The sequence below is a fragment of the Loxodonta africana genome, chromosome 17 (genome assembly GCF_030014295.1).
Source record: "Loxodonta africana isolate mLoxAfr1 chromosome 17, mLoxAfr1.hap2, whole genome shotgun sequence".
In the NCBI taxonomy this organism is placed as follows: Eukaryota; Metazoa; Chordata; class Mammalia; order Proboscidea; family Elephantidae; genus Loxodonta; species Loxodonta africana.
Window position 1 is genome coordinate 61,137,963 of NC_087358.1, and position 18,407 is coordinate 61,156,369.

At 43.0% G+C, this 18,407-nt stretch overlaps 1 protein-coding gene across 1 annotated transcript in view; it reads left to right on the plus strand.

The window, feature by feature from the left end:
* The first annotated feature begins 356 nt into the window (after positions 1-356).
* TNFSF11 (TNF superfamily member 11) overlaps positions 357-18,407 on the plus strand; it is a 39,492-nt gene continuing 21,441 nt past the window's right edge. The window contains exons 1-2 of the mRNA XM_003412603.4: positions 357-688; positions 8,290-8,457. Coding sequence (XP_003412651.2) covers positions 464-688; positions 8,290-8,457 — 393 coding nt within the window. The 5' untranslated portion in view covers positions 357-463. The remainder of the gene's footprint in view (positions 689-8,289; positions 8,458-18,407) is intronic.

Sequence of the window (18,407 nt, forward strand, 5' to 3'; positions counted from 1 at the left end):
ACGACGTAACCCTTATACTTCACCCTGGGCTGCATCTTTCCCAGCCCATCTCTTAGACTTTTGGAAGGCCTGTGAGGATGGGCAAGAGGAGTTGGGAACTGCTGGAGCAACCCACACCGTCCTCCTCTGAGCGGTTGGGTAGGGAGGAGGCCTTTCAGTGAGAGTGAGAAAGGGAGGGAGGGAGAAAGGAAGGAAGGGGAGCTAGAGCTAGGAGTGGAAGAGGCAGCCTGGCCCGGGGCTGATTGGCTCCCGAACCCCAGCCCTCTCGAAGCGGTTTATAAGAGCTGGGGCGGCCGGGCCCGCTGCCCGCTCGCCAGCGCGCCCTAGGAGTCGGCGCCCGGCACTCAAGGCCTCGCCTAGTCCAGTTCGGACTCCGCTGTGGTCTCCTGAGTTTGCGGCCCCCAGATCGAGAAAGAGGGAGCGCGCGAGAGAGGAGAGCGCCGAGCGAGCGGAGCAGAGCGCCATGCGCCGCGCCAGCCGAGACTACACCAAGTACCTGCGCGGCTCCGAGGAGATGGGCAGTGGCGGCTCTGGCGCCCCGCACGAGGGCCCCCTGCACGTCCCGCCGCCGCCGCCCGCATCACACCCGCCCCCCGCTGCCTCCCGCTCCATGTTCGTCGCCCTACTCGGGCTGGGGTTGGGCCAGGTCGTCTGCAGCGTCGCCCTGTTCCTCTACTTCAGAGCGCAGGTGAGTGCCCGCCTGCCCCTGAGAGCGCGGTCGGGGCGCACCGCCCTCACTGTTGGGGAAACTGAGTGTGGCCGCCGAGCTCGGCTCCCCAGACCCTCTGTATTCAGACCGGCAGAGTGACTAAAAGGAAGGGAGAGTGCACTTGGGGAGAGCCGAGCGCGACGCTGCGCAGGGCTGCGCGCATGGGGACAGCGGGGCGCGCTCGCCTCTCCTTGGTACACGCACTCCTGCGCAGCAGCGCGCCAAAACCTGGGCTGCCCTTGTCTGGCTAGTTTGAATTTCCCCCGTGAGACGGCATTGGCCGCTCACCTCTTAGAAGTGTTCGCAAACTTTTTTCGTCCTTCCATTTCTTACTTGGAGGTAAGAAGCAACTCCATGAGTAGCAATTGAGTCAGTGGCAACTGATTTGGCTTGGTTTTGGTTTAACTTCCACTTAGGGGGGAAAAATGCGCCTTTGCTTAATCTTCAACCCTTTCCTTGCCCGCTCACCACGCAGGGGATTTCGGTTTCTGGGCTGGCTGCTCTTCAGGTCTTCTCTGAGCCACAGCGCTTGAAGTGCATCGGCTTCTGGAGCACACAGTGCGGAAGGTGGTGGTGCTTGCGGTGCCTGCAGCGGTTGGGATAGTGGGTGGCTATGTCCCAGGTCGCCAGATGAGCCCAATGGCACAGCGCGATCGGAGAAGCCTGGTCGTGGGGCACGGGGCACCGTTGCTGCTGCTGCATAGTCCTCTGGGACTCCTCTCGCAGTGAGGGTGAAGGAGGCAAGGTATGGGTGGTGGTGGTGGTGTGTTTGGGAGATAGTGGTGAAGTTCTTTCCAGTAGCACAGCCTGTCTACAATCTAGCAAGTACCAGCCTTTTAAAAGACGAGCCAGGCCTGCATGAAGGCTCAGAACTGCAGGAAGATAGGAGAGAGGAAGGGGTAAATTTGTAATATTATGCTTTCTGGTGGTTTATGCCCTTGTGTTTTCTTGGAAATTGCAGTGCCGTTGGTTGGATTCATTCAAGTAATCTTGTCTGGTGCTATGAACTCTTTCTCAGAGGAAGTGGGGGGCTGACTGTGCATTTTTTTATGGGAAAAGAGAGTTGGGTTTGGCCTTCATTTGTTTTCAGGCTCATAGGTGATTACTTAACCAAACTGGAAGCACAAAAACCTGACATTGCTTGGCTTGTCTAGCTTTTCGTCATGTGCCTGCATCTTGCCATTGCTTTTAATCATGGGATTTTTGTTAAATGTTCATTATCCTCTAGTTCACTTTTTGTAGAGCTGTTTTGATTATCTGTTAAAACAAAAGTAGAAGTGCTCTGAGCCGTACTTCAGAAAACCAATATTTGCATATTAATAAGAAATGATCTTTACCTGTTGAGGGAATTTTTTTTTTTTTTTTTTGCTGAATAGATGACTTTTGAGTGGTTGCCTTGCAACATAGGTTACAGAAATCTACATGGAAGCGATGAGATATTTTCCTTTCATTGGCGTATGTTGCAGTCAAGAACGAGTGGTTTAATTTTTTTTTTTCCATCTAGCATGTTGTTTTTTCCTATCAGTTAAATTGATTTCGACTCACAGAGTAGCACTTCTTCATAGGGTTTTCATGGCTATAATCTTTACCAAAGCAGATCAGAAGGTATTTCTCCCACAAAGCTCAGCTCTGGGTGGGTTCCAGCTGCTAATCTTTTGGTTAACAGCTAACTGCTTATCTGTTGTCTGACCAGGGCTCCTTCCTGCCTATTTAATGCTGTGTATTGAGTGCCTCCTATGCACGACACTATTCAATACTATGAGATATGAGGCAAGAATAATTCATTCGACATACGTTGTGCACCTACTGTGTGCATGACGTGGTTCCAGGTAATGAAGTGGCATATAAAGATGCTTTACAGGGTTCTGTCTTTCAGGGGCCTGCAACAAAAGACTCTTAAAATCTTTTAAGCAAAAAGAAGTCAGCATTCAGAAAAGGGTAAGAAAATGCAGTAATTCTCCACCTTTTATCTCCTCCGACACCTTAGGGATATGACATTTTCATAGCAGTAACAGTGAAGTGGGTGTTCAGTGTTGAAAGAGCAGGAGGGAATGAGAGGGTTCTAGAGCAGGTGGGAATGAGAGAGTCCTAGGGACCATGTGCAGTGTAGCTTGGAAGGAACCATGGAATTGGTATGGCCATGCAGAAAAGAGTGACCTGCTGAGCTCTTAGTACAGTTGTTCAGCATTCCTGTAGGAATTCTTAATATTAATGGTCCAGAGGACTACAAGGTCTGGCCTTCTGATGATCACTTATAACTTATCTTCTGCATTAAAGTCAAGAGGTCTTGATGATACATGGATAAAAGGGAAACTCTTTCTAAAGTAAGCCTCGCTAGCAAATTCTCATTTGGAGAGCTTAATGTCACCAGATTTTTGGATACAGTTTTCCGAAATGCCATGAAACTTGGGTTTCTCTAAGACTTACGTAGAGTATTTGAGCCGTTACTCTGAGCACGATTTTGCACTACATTTGGAAAGGTCATCTCCCTCAGTGAAGAAGTAATATTAGGAGTGACGTGTTCATGCGAACCTACCATTAAAGCTGGTTGCATTTTACCAGATGTTGTATCTGTGCTTGAAACCTAATATCATCACAGCCATTGAGAGATACTTTCTGAAATATTTACAAGCAAAAGACAGTAGTGTCTGGACTTTGTTTCAAAATGATCAGTGGGGAGAGTAGGGGTTAGGGAAGTGGTTAGTTATAGAGGAAACAAGACTGGCCATGGGTTGATAATTGTTGAAGCTGAGTGATCAGTATATACAGGTTGAACTCTAGTATTCTTTCTACTTTCGTATATATCTGAAGCCTTCTTTTAAAGTTCTAGCTAAGAGAACAGACTCAATTTGACCTGTCACTGATCCTGCATTTTCTTTGATATCAGCTCCTTGTGGATCAACTACTTGGAGTTTCTGGATGCATTTGAATGAGAATGAAATCATCTAGTAGCAGGTAACATGTTTGCAGTTTAAAGTAAAGAAAAAGGAGCCAGTTTCATTGTTTTTGATTAAAGGTGGAGGTAAGATGCTGTTCCAATCCTCAAGAAAGAGAAGTTTAATTTTAAGTGCATAAAGAAGGATGCCCAGCAGATTGTAAAAATAGCAGTGACTATTAGTTTTTCATTTCTCCGGCCTCAACTTATGTTTGAAGAGTTAAAAATGAATCAGCCTCCGGAGTGTTTGCAGCTTGCCCGTGCCTAGATGAAAAAAAAACAAATGTACCAGATCCCGCATAGATTGGCTTTTCCCCACCAACCCACCGATGAGAAAATAGCATGTGGGCTTGTGCTATATATTTACCACATAGTATTCATACTTCGGTTTACAAAGGAAAAAAAAAAAAAACCCTTCCAAAAAGTTGCTTGTAAAATTCGTATGTGTGTTTAACATCCATAGAATCATATATCAAAGCTGAGAGTTTAGCCACAAGATAAGCTTTTCAGAAAACTCAAGTTCTTTTGCTCTTTCAACTCCTTCCCCCATCTCCCGATGCGCACACGCCAACCTTGAGGGCTGTTACCCAGGAGAGCAGTGACGGCTGACAATCTGATGTAAAGCTGTGCAGGCTGCCAGTTTGAAAACACAGATAACGAAGTAGCACAAACGTCAAGCATCCTGCCTCACTTGATTTTCAAGGAAGTTTAAAAAAAAGAGAAAACTGAAGTTCATTTCATATGAACTACATTATCTGATAAATGCACTTTGAAAGTCCGTTTTGAATCTGATAGTCAAGATTTATTTGGTGTTTTCAGACATTTCTAGGTACAATGAATTCCTTCATGACTCAGTTTACTGTGGTTTTCTGGTGAATGTCTGGCTTCCTCAGTGGAGTGTAAGTTCGATGAAAGTAGCGACGGCCTGTATCACTCACACTACCTTATTCCAATCGTGTAGCCCCGTATGTTTAATTTACTGAGAAGGGTTTTAAAATGATTTACAACCCTATGCATATGTCAGTTTCTAATGTGTAACATGAAATGATCTGATTAGCTATCAAAATGGACAAAAGTATAATTTTTCAGTCGTGTAAGTCCTCTATCCGGATTGCTGTGTGCCAAGGGATGGGTTGTTAGATAGAATCACTCATTTAATCCTCTGTGAGCTTCCAGTGCTGTTCACACCCCATGTTCTGAGTTCCTTCAACCTAGAGGCCACAGGAGGGGAAGTCCTAATCTACCTTTTCCTGGTTGGTCCTGCACCCCGAACCTCCGCTCTTCGCCTTTCTCCTGGTCACCATTTTCTGCAAAGGAGAGCTGCAAAGATACCCAGAATGAGAAAGACATTTAATTGTAGATCAAAAATTAATTTCTAACGGATGATCCTTAAGTAAACAAATGAATGTATCAAAAATAATTGTGTCACACTTGCATGATTTCTTTTGGATAAACAACTGTTAAAGTTTTCTATATGTTTTAGTTCTAATGTTACCTGTCCAAACAGTGGCTCTCGCTGCACACTAGAAGTACTGGGAGAGACAGACACCAAGTGGCTCCTACCCCGAGATGCTGATTGGCTTGGCCTCGCGGGGGCGGGGGAGGGGGGTCTGGGCATGGGCATTTTTTAAAAGGGAGAAGGGATAAAATCTTGGCATTATATTGACTTGTATCAAATCGTGAACCATTAGCAATTGTAGTATTTGTACTAATTGGTGCTGCTTATAATAAAATTTAAAAATTTGTCTCCAATGAAATTTGGGGTCATTTTAATAGCAGAAAATCTATATTTGTGTATTTGGCATTTAAGGCATGATTTCTCAAAGCTTTTTTAGCATGTGAATCACCTGGGATCTAGTTAAAATGCAGATTTCCATGCAGTGCTCTGGGGTGGGGCCTGAGTTTTGCATTCCTAAACAGATCCCTGGCCTGATGATACTGCTGGTCCTTGGACCACACTTCGAGAAGCAAGGGTGTAGGGGACTGCTGCTTCAGTTAGACAGCTCTTACCTTGTCAACAGGATTCGAACTTAACCAATTTTAGGGCCTGAAGGCACTCTCCAAGGAGCCCTGGTGGTGCAGTGGTTAAAGCACTTGGCTGTTAACTGAAAGGTCGGTGGTTCAAACCCACCAGCTGCTCCATGGGAGAAAGATGTGGCATGGCAGCCTGCTTCCGTAAAGATTACAGCCTTGGAAACCCTATGGGACGGTTCTACTCTGCCCTATAAGGTCACTATGGGTCAGAATCAAATCACGGCAAGGGGATTTTTTTTTTTTTTTTTTAGGCACTCTCCTGCAGCTCTGCATTGTTCCTTTAGCTAAGCAGTTTTCTGATGGTGAGCAACGGAGGCAGGAGGCCTTTTGCGCGGCTCTTTTTTCCTGAGGTCTGAACCCCATGGCTTTTCTGGTTTTGTGGGATACTTATTGACATACACATAAATGAGCTTTCTTTCTTTTTTTTTTTTTTTTTTAATATGATTGGAAGCTTTCTTTATATAAAAACTCACATATCTGATTATTTTAATGAAAATATGAAAAATAAATATGGCTTGCAAATAGTTTTGCTTGGTGGATAGTACCTCTCCCACGATCATGTTTTGTTGTTAGCTGCTGTCAAGTCAGCCCCCAACTCATGGCAACCCCATGCACAGCGGAATGAAACGCTGCCTGGTCCTGCACCATCCCCACAATTTGTTACAGATCAGACCATTGTGACGCACAGGGTTTTCACTGGCTGATTTTTGGAAGTAGATCACCAGGCCTTTTTTACTACTCCTTCTTAATGCGGGATCTCCACTGAAACCTATTCAGCGTCATAGCAACATACAAAACTCCGCTGTCACATGGCTAGTGGCTGTGCCTGAGGTGCACTGGCCACGAATCGAACCTGGATCTCACACATGGAGGGGGAGAATTTTGCCACTGAACCACCAATGCCTCATGCTCTCACGATCATAGATAATCCTTATATTTGCGAGGCTGGAATAACAAAATTCGTATTAGTGGATGCATGTTTGTTGCAAGGCCTTAATTTTGCTTTGGGAATTTCAGGTACTGGTGGGGAACTTCCCAGTTTATTTCTGATGGCCGGTTAATAAACATACACATTCTGATTACTGTTAAAGAGATCAGGAAATGAGGGACTTGGTATTAATTCTAACTGAGCTCTGGTTGTTTTAAACTAATCCAATTTTTCCTTTTTTCCATACTAAATAAGCAAATACACATGAAGTGTATTTGAATTTTTGAAAGAAGAGGACAATAAGTGCAACTATTTTGATAAAAACAGTCGATTGTTAATTATATCTACCCTTTTACTTGGTGGAATCCCTGGGTGGTGCAAACGTTTAACACTGAAAGGTTGGAGGTTCGAGTCTACCCAAGGGTGCCTCAGGAGAAAGACCTGGGGATCTGCTTCCAAAAAATCAGCCATTGAGAACCCTATTGAGCACGGTTCTGTTCTGACACACATGGGGTCGACGTGAGTGGGCGATGACTTGGTGGCAACTGGTTGGTGGTTTTGCTTGGCAGTGGAAACTGCTACAAAGGCTTTGCCAGAGCCTGGAGGAGGAGCAGGCAGACCGTTTACAGAGAACAGCAGTGCTTAGAAATACGGGGTAAGTGCCCTAACCAGGCATCTGCTCATAATACCATGGGGACGTTTTAGGTGGGACAGTCCTCACATTATAAGAATTTTTTAGCACCTGCAAGTATTTTTTTTTTTTTTTAGCACCTGCAAGTATAGGCTGGTTACCTATGCAGTCCTTGCCCCGTGTGACCAGCAGATGTCACCTGCATGCATTCCCTGACACCCCCAGACAGACTACCACTGTAGCTGAGAAACACTGAATCAACAAAAGGGAAAGAGTGCTTCCGGGTTCGGGTTTTGTTTGGAGCTAGGAAATGGATTTCTTTTGTCTCTGATTAAAATATACAGCGATTAAGGGAGGAGGCCGGGCAAACAGTGGCCCAAGGTGATGCTGATTTCTCCTGATGTATGTAGGCTTCGTGCTTCGTATATCCGAACGGGCTTTGTAATCCTGTCTAGTGTGTTGCATCTCACCTGAAGATGAAACGCTTTCTCTGCCCGTACCCACCATCTGTGATTTCCTTGATGCCATTCCCCTCTATGAAGACTTTCACGTTGTCAGATGATTTTGGTAATTTCACCATGAATCACACAAGTATAATTCTGGTATTTTTGAAAACCCACCATAAAACTTGGCTTTGGGTTGTGGAAGATATGCAGCTGCTCATTAAAATGAGTTAAAAGTCCATGTTTTTGCCAACTTGAGGGTAATTATGGTAACTATTAGCCATTGGGAACCCCAGCGGTGCAGTAGTTAAGTGCTCGGCTACAAACCAGAAAGTCGGCGGCGTGAACCTACCAGGTGTTCTGCAGGAGGAAGATGACGCAGTTTGCTCGCATAAGGATTTACAGCCTCGGAAATGCCACAGGGCAGTCCTACTCTGTCTTATAGGGTCGCTCTGAGTTGGACTTTGACTCGACAGCAAGGGGTTTTGGTATTAGCCATTAGGGAAATAAAGACTTTTGCAAGAATGAGTTTTTCCTTAAGTCACACTTTATTAAATAGCAGAATGATTAATGATACCCACTCGAAGGTCCTTTTTTTTTTTTTTTCAGATGGATCCTAATAGAATATCAGAAGACGACACCGACTGCTTTAAGAGACTTTTCAAACTCCATGAAAATTCAGATTTGCGAGACACAACTCCGGAGAGTCAAGACACAAAATTACTACCTGATTCGTGTAGGAGAATTAAACAGGCCTTTCAAGGAGCTGTGCAAAAGGTAGGTTCTTACTGGGGTGGATCAGTCAAGGAAGGACCCTGCTGGCTTTACCAGTACTGAAAATTAAAAGAGGCTGAGTACTATTGACTTGGTCCTTTTTTATTATCATCCTAACAATTTGTAAAAGAGCTAAGGATAATTTTTTTCTAAGGACTAACAGGATTCTTTTGAAGTTGGTAATGATTGATTATGGAGACCAGAGACATTCATGCAAATATTTTTTTCTTGTTTCTTTTTAAGAGGAGGGTTTTAAATTCCTACTTGGAAGGAAGACAAGGTGGTTTGTGGTTAGTCAATGGGTCCGTTTGCTAGTTTGAATTCACTGACCTAGAAACCATTTGCTCAGTTCACAGGACTTTCTGGTAGCTATTTCCTTTACGTTTGGTTTTGTGATGGTAGGATCCCCTTGTCCACATCTGTTGATCCAGGCTCTGATGAGAAGCAGTTGTAACTGGTCCTTTGTTGTCATCTATGCTGAGGAAGTAAGCAAGCAGGGCAGGAAATGATGTGGTGGGTGAGATAAAAATTCTGTGTCTAGTTTCTCGTTTTCCAGGAGAGTTGGATGAGAAGGGAAGAGATGGGGACAGAAAAGACCAATGACTGCTTTCACACTAAACAGCGTCAGTTAAGAAACACTGTAATAACTGGCCATTTTACTTCCCTGACAAAACACCCTTGAGAGTCCTGTAGTTTTGGAATTATATTACTTATTGTTCAATGTACACATACCTGCATGCACATTTCACACCTGGGTATACACTTGCACACATTCATGGATCCACCTCTCCATTCCAACATCTGTTTTGCAGCTTCCTACTAATTGAGAAAGGTTGGCAGCTTGAGCCTGCCCAGAGGCACCTAGGAGGAAATGCCTGGAGGTCTCCTTCCAAAAGGTCACATCTACAAAAATCCTATGGAGTGCAGTTCTACTCTGCAGCCCAAGGGGCCTCCAAGAGTCAGATTTGACTCAATGGCAACTGGTTTTCTTTTCTTCTTTTGGGGATCTCTGGTCATCTCAGAGTAAATTCTGAAATCGTCAAAGCCGGTAAATCTAAATTGAATTTTATTTAGCTTACTTTTTTTTTTTTTCAATACACACATAGTAATTGCACTTTTTTTTCCCAAAGAGGATGCATGTTGGAGGTAGCGATAGGTCGAAAAAACTGTTTGTAAAGATAAGTGTAACACCCATAACACTGAGATTTGGTACTTTTTATCAGATCTGAAACACCACCAACTTTCAGCTTACTTCCTTATTTCATGCACCATTAAGAAAGAAAAAATGTTGGCTGAAAACTTAAACATGATCATCACAGATTCTGGTTTGCATCCCGATTTCATAGATATAAAATGTGAAAAAAAAAAAAAAGTACCTCGTGGACTCTTACTCTAGTATTTGTACGAGAGCACATTGTTTATGAAAACTCCTTTTTCATTATAATTAACGTATGTGGCTTAGCTTCATGCAGTCGATGTATGTTTTAAATGTGGGCTTACATTTAGTGATCTTTTCATCTTACGTGCTAACTTCCAAGCAGGGGCATTTCTGCTGATCTGTCTGTTTTTGTTTTTCTTTTTGATATTTCCTTTTGTATCAATCTGCTTTTTGCTCCATTTGTCAAGTTTATCTCTCACATGCTGAGTAATCTAGCTATAAACAACTATTAACATAGACTAGCAGTAATTTATACATATATATTATATATGTCTATATATTTGTATACACACACACATAAAAGCCTTTGCCATCGAGTCAGTTCTGACTCATGGCGACCCTATGTATACATATATATTCATATATGTATATGTGTATCTATATGTGTGTGTTTATATATGTATGTGTGTATATATATGTATACATAGACACATGTATGAACTCTTAGGAAATATAACATTTGATAATCTTATTTTTTAACTTTTTATTTGGAAATATTTCCAAACTTACAGGAAAGTTGCATGAATAAAAATAATATAGAACAATTACTTGGTGACTAATCTGTACTCTCTGGCGGTCTTGCAATAATCTCTGTTGCTTTTGTGTGCGTATCTGCCCCTACCTGCCCCATCAGAACTTCCCTGTTCATTGCCCCATTTCATTTGAGCTTTCTAAGTGACTGCCTAGATATTATGATAAACCAATTTGTATTTAAATATGTTAATTGGGCAGAATTTTCACAGTTTTAGGAACCTTTTGGAAACATAGTGCCTTGTTCTAAATGGGTAACACTAATTATGAGAGATTCAGTATCTGGTAAGCCAGAACGAGTAAGATTTGTGGGCAGGCAAGAATATGTATTAAAAAAAAATCACCAAAAACCAGTTGTCGTAGTAGACTCCAACTCATGGCAACCCCATGTATGTCAGAGTAGGACTGTGCTTCACTGGGTCTTCAGTGGCTGTCTTTTCAGAAGTAGATCACCAGGCCCTTCCGGGGAGTCTCTTGGTGGACTTCAACCTCCAACCTTTTGGTTAGCAACCTTGAGTGTTAATTGTACCACCCAGGGACTCCACAGTCAACTGCTTTAACTACAGGCACACAGTCTTAATTATACTAAAAGATTATTATAGCTCACAGGATTAATTTCTCATTTGTTTTCATTGTGCTATATATTTTAGCTATTACATATAGGGTCGCTATGAGTCGGAATCGACTTGACGGCACTTGGGTTTGGTTTGTTTTAATAATATTATGCTACAGGTACTTCTTTTTTTTGTAGAAACTTATTAAAATTACTCAGAAACAAAAATAAAAACCAAGCCCACCGCCGTCGAGTGGATTCTGACTCAAATAGATTGTTTACTCATATATCCCACGAGCACCCCATACATCCAGCTGTCTTTCAGTGGAAAAATATATGGTTGCTGCCGTGATTATACGTCCTACATTTCTCCAAATGTGGATTCTGAATCCTTTGGCTCAAAACTCCTTGTTCCATCCACTACAGTAAAAAACTCACTCTTCACACCTTTTAAAGGTTTCCACAACCTGTACCCAAGCTGGTCATCCACAGATAAAAACCTATACTGGAGCGAAAAATAAGGCTTGTCCAGACAAGTCAATGACTCACATTCTCATTTTGACTTCCGGCTATTTGTCTAGTGTCTGCCCATGGCCGGAGTTTAAGGTTCTTTAAGACTGGGGAAGAATAACTTCATGCTAACCAAAGTGCAATCTCTGTATTCCCCAAACACGATTTAGGGCACCTCAGCTTATTGGATAGTGACTTTTTTTTTTTTTTTTCATTAAGGAGCTGTCATAATATACCAATGTGTGTTTAGGGGTGGAAGATGCTATCTCTCCCCTCTAGACAGAGGATCTTTAGGAAGGAGACGAGCATTATCCATGCCTTATCATTAGACTCAACCAACAGCCTCGGAAAGCATATGGGGCAGTTCTGCTCTGTCCTGTAGAGTTGCTAGGAGTAGGAGTCAACTCCACGGCAGCAGGTTTGGTTATTTTTGGTTTTATGTTGTGGGTCTCATGCTAGGCACTTTGCCATACCTTATCCCATACCAAGGAAACCCTGGTGGCATAATGGCTAAGAGCTACGACTGCTAACCAAAAGGTCGGCAGTTCAGATCCACCAGGTGCTCCTTGGAAGCTCTATGGGACAGTTCTACTCTCTCCTATAGGGTTGCTATGAGTCGGAATTGACTTGACAGCATTGAGTTTGCCCTTTTTTTTGTTTTTTTTTTTTAATCCCATACCAAAGGATTTACTCTTCTCTTACCCAGTCAAATAATGTTCTCCTGGGTGTGTCATCCTTTGATGAGGACTGTTGGCTAGGGTGGTATTCTACACATCTTGCTACAATAACCAGGTTTCTCATTTCTCTTGCCAATGCTGAAAATATGATGGTGTATTAGGCATTCATGAGTAGCTTCGTATCTTAGTGTTAGCTCTAATGTAGATATTGAGTGAACCCGTAAAACAAAATTACATGTGTTGCTGGAATCATTATTGAAAGATCAACCCATCCAGTGGTAACAAATGCTAGACATAAGCATAATATCACGTTCTATGTGTGCAAAAAGTAGTGTTTACCCAGCCAATCTTTGGCCAGACAAGTAATGCTGTTTTTTTCCCCTTTTTTTGTTTGTGGCTGGGTTTTCTTGGCTTTTTTTCCCCTTTAGCACAGAACTTTAAAAGTCTCCTAGCGATCCAACCCTACCAACCACAATTTATAAAGTCTATCATAACAGTCTATGACAATAAAGAAAACACTAGCATAAATATGGTGTCCAGTTTATGAAGCGATTCTTGTTTCCAGCTTTGGCAGCCACCAGTGTCTGCCAGTGTGCATGGTGGGGAGGTGAGTGGTGAGCTGGTCTGAGCAGGGGCCTGCCCTGCTTGACGGTGAGGCTACTTGGACATTGTCCTCCAGGCTGGCCTCGGCGGGGTGCCGTCTGTTTATGTACCAAATATGTATTCTGGGTACTCGGAACTGGAACCCTAACTTGGGAGCCATTGCACTTAATTCTAATATGCCAGGTTGTTAATTACACATTCGATACCTGCTTGTAAAAAAAAACTTCCTGAACTTCCTGCAACTTAATTTCAAAGATATTTGAAAAAATGGTATAAAGAAGAGAGATCAGTATCTGTTACAGCATGCTGTATGGGATAGTCTTTAGTATTCCTCCTTAGCCAAAGGGCTTGTTTTGGAACCTAACTGAACTGAAACCCATTGCTCTCCAAAGTGGGATGTTTGATGCATTCAAGATGACCCCCTGGGATGTGGGAATGAAGTATTGAGATTTATATGTATATATTTTTAATATCAGCTTTTAAAGGCATTTGTTTTTCTGAATATTTTGTAATGTATATATTTATATAGGAGTGCTTCTATTTAATATTTAGATAAAAAAGCCTGCACATTTTGGGAACATTCAAAATTTTTTCCCTGTTAGAATTGCACAGTCAGAAAGATCACGGCATGAAGCTGTAAGCTCCGTCAGGACAAAGACTATAACCACTTTCCTTACATTTGAATATATCACCCCAATGCGGTTTCAGAGTCCCTGGGTGGCGCGAACGGTAATGTGCATGGCTGCTAACTGAAAGATTGGCGGTTCAAGCCACTGAGAAGCATCTCAGAAGAACGGCCTGGTGGCCTACTTCTGAAAAATCAGCCAATGAAAACTCTGTGTGTGGGGAGGAGAAGTTTGGATAAGGAGGGAGAGAATGGCTGCCTAACTTGAAGAATGTAATCAGCGTCACTGAATTGTACATGTAGAAATTGTTGAATTGACGTATGTTATGCTGTGCACACTCTCAGCAACAATAACGAAAAAGAAAAAAGAAAGAAAGAAAACAGAAAAGGAAGAAAAGAAAACCCTATAGAGCACATTTCTACTCTGACACACATGGGGTCGCCGTGAGCTGGGGTCGCCGTGAGCTGGGGTCGCCGTGAGCTGGGGTCGCCGTGAGCTGGGGTCTCCGTGAGCTGGGGTCGCCGTGAGCTGGGGTCGCCGTGAGTTGAAATCGACTCAACAGCAACTGGTTAATTCAGCTTCAGGAAAGAATGAATGAACAAATGAATGAGTGATGACTTACTAAACCCTGTGAACTAATACTTTTAAATAAAAATGGGACATTAACCAACTTATCAAGCCACTTTGAATGTTATAAGCCTAGTTCTCATTTATCTGATGTTTTTCCAATGTTACAGTTGATAATTATGAAAATTATTAGCCTGAGGCAATACAGGTCATCTTCGGTTAAAGTTCTCTTCAGCTGGACTTTTCACTTTAGTCACATTTCCTCCGGCCTTTTGTTCCTGCCATAGACTGTTTGCTATAGAGGCTACCCTATAATGTGAACTAAAAACACAGCTTTGGCTCTATAATTATGATTTTATAAAACTCTAATTATACTCCAGATTGTGAAAAGCCAAATGATGATAATGAGTACCAATAGGTTATCTTGCTGGCATATTCTTGACTAACCATTTCCTGGAATCAATGATCCTTCAAAGACTTACTGGAAAATGGGACCAGAGAGCCATAATACTGAACAATTAATACTCAGCGGGAAGTCTTTTTTAAGTCTCTGGGGATGAGTACATATTTGGCCTTGTCTCCTGCAGGATTCATACTGTAAATGTACAGTTTCCACTGATAATTAAGAACAGTATATCCAAAGCTTTGAAGATAGTGTTGATTCAGTGGTAAGTTCTTGCCTTCCATGGAGGAGACCCGGTTTCGATTCCCAGCCGATGAACCTCCCATTTGTCAGTGGAGGCTTGTGTGTTGCTTTGATGCTAAGCAGGTTTCAGGAGAGCTTTAGACTAGGACGGACTAGGAAGAAAGGGCTGGCAATCTACTTCCAAAAATCAGCTAGCGAACACCCTATGGATCCCAATGGTTCCAACCAGAACTGATCATGGGGATCGTGCGAGACTGGACAGTGTTTTGTTCCATCGTACAAGGGGTTGCCATGAGTCAGGGGCGACTTGACAGGAGCTAACAACAACAAAAGCTAGTTGCTGTAACAAAGAGACCCATAAATTCAGTGAACTGAGTAAGACAGAAGTTTTTTTCTCTCATATAATGATCCAGAGGTGAGCAGTCCAGGACTAGTAGGGAGGCTGTTCCATCTTTAACATGTACCTTCCATCTCTGGGTCCAAGTTGGCTGCTTTATTTTGTTGTCATTTTCCAGACAGAGGGAAGGGAGAAAGAAAAAGTGAGAGCAGTGCCAGGAGATTAAGACGTCACATTCAGTAGTATCTTACCGGCTGGAATTTACTCATAAGACCACGCATACCTGCAAGGGAGGCTGGACAGTACAGTCTCCTGCTGGGTGGCCATTTTCTCACCATAGCTTGAAGAAAGAGGATGCCTATAACTAATCGCCACCACTATCACTTTGTCATACTGTGGTGGCTTATACGTTGGTGTGATGCTAGAAGCTATGCCACCGGTATTTTTAAATACCAGTCGGGTCACCCATGGTGGGCAGGTTTCAACAGAGCTTCCAGACTAAGACAGTCTAGGAAAAAAGCATGGTGGTCTCCTTCCAGAAATTAGCCAATGAAAACCATATGGATCACAGCAGAATATTGTTTAATATAGCGCTGAAAGATGAGCCCGTGGGTCGGAAGGCAATCAAAATACACAGTGGCAACAACAATTGACTCAAGCATACCAGTGATGGTGAAGATGGTGCAGGACTGGGCAGCATTTCATTCTGTTGTTCATGGAGTCACCATGAGTCAGAGCCAATGTGACGGCATCTAACCACCACAACCTAACTAATAGGAAAAAAGTAGAGGACAGATATGGGGGGACAGTGAGCAGTCTCTGACATTCACTATACCCTATGTAGGCAGGAAAGTGGACTAGCTTACTTTAGGAGCGAGAGTTAACTCTGAGCTATCCAGAATACACAAGTCTATGAAAAACATTAGAAGCCCTTGGTTAAGTGTTTGGCTGCTAACCAAAAGGTTAGTGGTTTGAACCCAGCCAGTGGCTCCTCAGGAAAAAGACCTGGTGAGCTGCTCCCCTAGATTACAGCCCAAAAACCCTATAGGGGCAGTTCTACTCTGTCAAATGGGGGTTGCTATGAGTCAAAATTGACTCCATGGCACCTAACAACAACAGCAACATGATAAATTTTAATGGTCAAGATTTTATTTTATAGAGGCTAAAGTTTTTAAAGTTCTTCAGGATTATTTACACTGTAGGAGAAAAATTTGAAAGTATATTTAACAGCATTCATCCTTTCGAGGAAATTTCAAAAACTCTGGTTAGGCTGTGATCTTTGAATAAACGTTCATAGTTACCTGCACAGCTTTTACTAGATTTTGTGTTTCAAGAACATTAATTTAAAACCAGAAAGTTCATCAGATGAAGTGGCTGCGTTTTCTCCATATGTAAAGTTTATCCCTTAGAATTCCAACCTCAGTTATTACAAGATTCCCATTTTAAAAACTAAAGTAAATGAGAAATCCATTAAAATCTGCGTATGTCTTAACTGGTTGCAAAATTTCGATCAGTGGTGGTGTTAGATAGCCATCATTTCTCATTTGTTTTTTAGTTAAAGGAAAAATAATTAAACCTCATTCATTGTCTCTTTGCGTTGGTCTACAAGAAAGAGCATGTGTCCAAAGAGAGTTTCTTGTAAACCCACAAGGAAACTTGGGTTTTGGGGCACTGATGTTCCCAAATCAAGATGTTAGTCATATCGTGGTTTTCCAATGGGATTTCATCTCTGTTTGCCATAACAGTTTTGGGAACTGCAATTTAACCCCAATCATATTTAGCGTTTATAAAAGCTGTCTTTATGGGAAATCGCAAGTAAGACCCACAGAATTTTCCTGCAAAACAATGGCTACCTTACAGCTTTTGGCCCAACAATGGGCTATTAGCTGTGATGAGCTCAATCTCAGGGGAGACCTAGGGCAGAAAGTAGGAAGGCTTGCCAGTGAGTGGTGTCATCAGAGTTGGGCTTTTCTTTGTGCTTGAAGTACCCTAGGATGGAAGAAAAGATATTCTGGGATGACATATTTAAAGAAACAGTGAAGAGGAAGGACATGACCAAAAGAAGAGTTGTTTCATTGTGTGGCCTGGGATCTTTGGTTACATTTCAAGAGGTGAATGATACTGAGGGTCCTTGGTTGGAGAGCATGGTGTGAAGGGGTGGATTGGATTGTCCCACCAGGAGTGGTTTATCCTCAGAGAGGTACAAACAACCCATTGCCATCGAGTCAATTCCGTCTCATAGTGACCCTATAGGAGAGAGTAGAACTGCCCCATAGAGTTTCCAAGGAGAACATGGTGGGTTTGAACTGCCAGCCTTTTGGTTAGCAGCCATAGCACTTAACCACTACGCCACCAGGGTTTCCCAGAGAAGTATAGCCTATGTAATTGGAGAGAAACATGTCCTTAGAGCAGTGTTTTCCAACCTGCGTGATTTTATGAATCACTTGGAGCCAGTTTAAAAAAATAATAATAATAAAGTATAGATTGACTAATGGAGATTCTGTCATTCTGGAGTGGACTGTGTGATTTTGGAAATCCCCTGCTAGAGGAAGGACTAGTCTGCCTTTAAAGGAAGGTGCTTCAGGGTAGGTATGGAGTCCTTGGATGGTGCAAATAATTAACACCCTAACTGAAAGGCTGAAGGTTCAAGTCCATCCAGAGGTGCCTTGGAAGAAAGCCCTGTCAGCCTACTTCCAAAAAATCAGCCATTGAAAACCCTACAGGATACAGTTCTACTCTGCCATAGATGGGGTTTCCATGAGTTAGAGATGACTGGACGACAACTGGTGAATGGTGAGGGTAGGTGTAGAGACCAGGGAGGTGTTTTAACTGGTGTGTATTTGTGTGTGTATGTGATAGGGAGGGCTGGAGAGTGAGAGAGCCAGAAAGCTGAGTGAGGCCCAGATGATGCTGGTTTAAGGGAGGGAGAGCATTTGTGAGAAATATGTGTGGCTGTGATCTCTGGGGGCATGTGTGTGTAAAGCCTGAGATCCACGGTGGGTGAATTGAGGGTGACGATTGGGGAGCGAGTGTGACTAAGTGCGTGTGTGCACAGTGCCGTTGTGGTTGTTTCTGACGCTGGTGGGAGAATGAGTGTGATGGGGTGAGCGTGGCAGGGTGTGTGTGAGTGAAAGTTGGTGAAGAGTGAGCGTGGGAGAGGGTGGATGTGGTCGTGATAGGGCTAGCACATCAGGGGGTGTGTGTGTGTGCAGGTGTGTGTGTGTGATTGTGCATGTCGGGTGCTGGCAGGGGACTGCAGTGAGAGGTGGGAGCCACTGGTGGACAGGCAAGCCAGTTGTGAATGAAGTGACTGTATTTACTAAGTAGGATCTAGTGTGTGTGGTGTATAAAATGTGGGTCCTGGAATCTGAGAAGTGGTAGGGAGAAGTCTGTATCCGGGATGACCAAATAACAGTTTCTTGTTTGAACTTGTTTGGTTTCAGGTGTTAGGAGAGTTCTATTCTC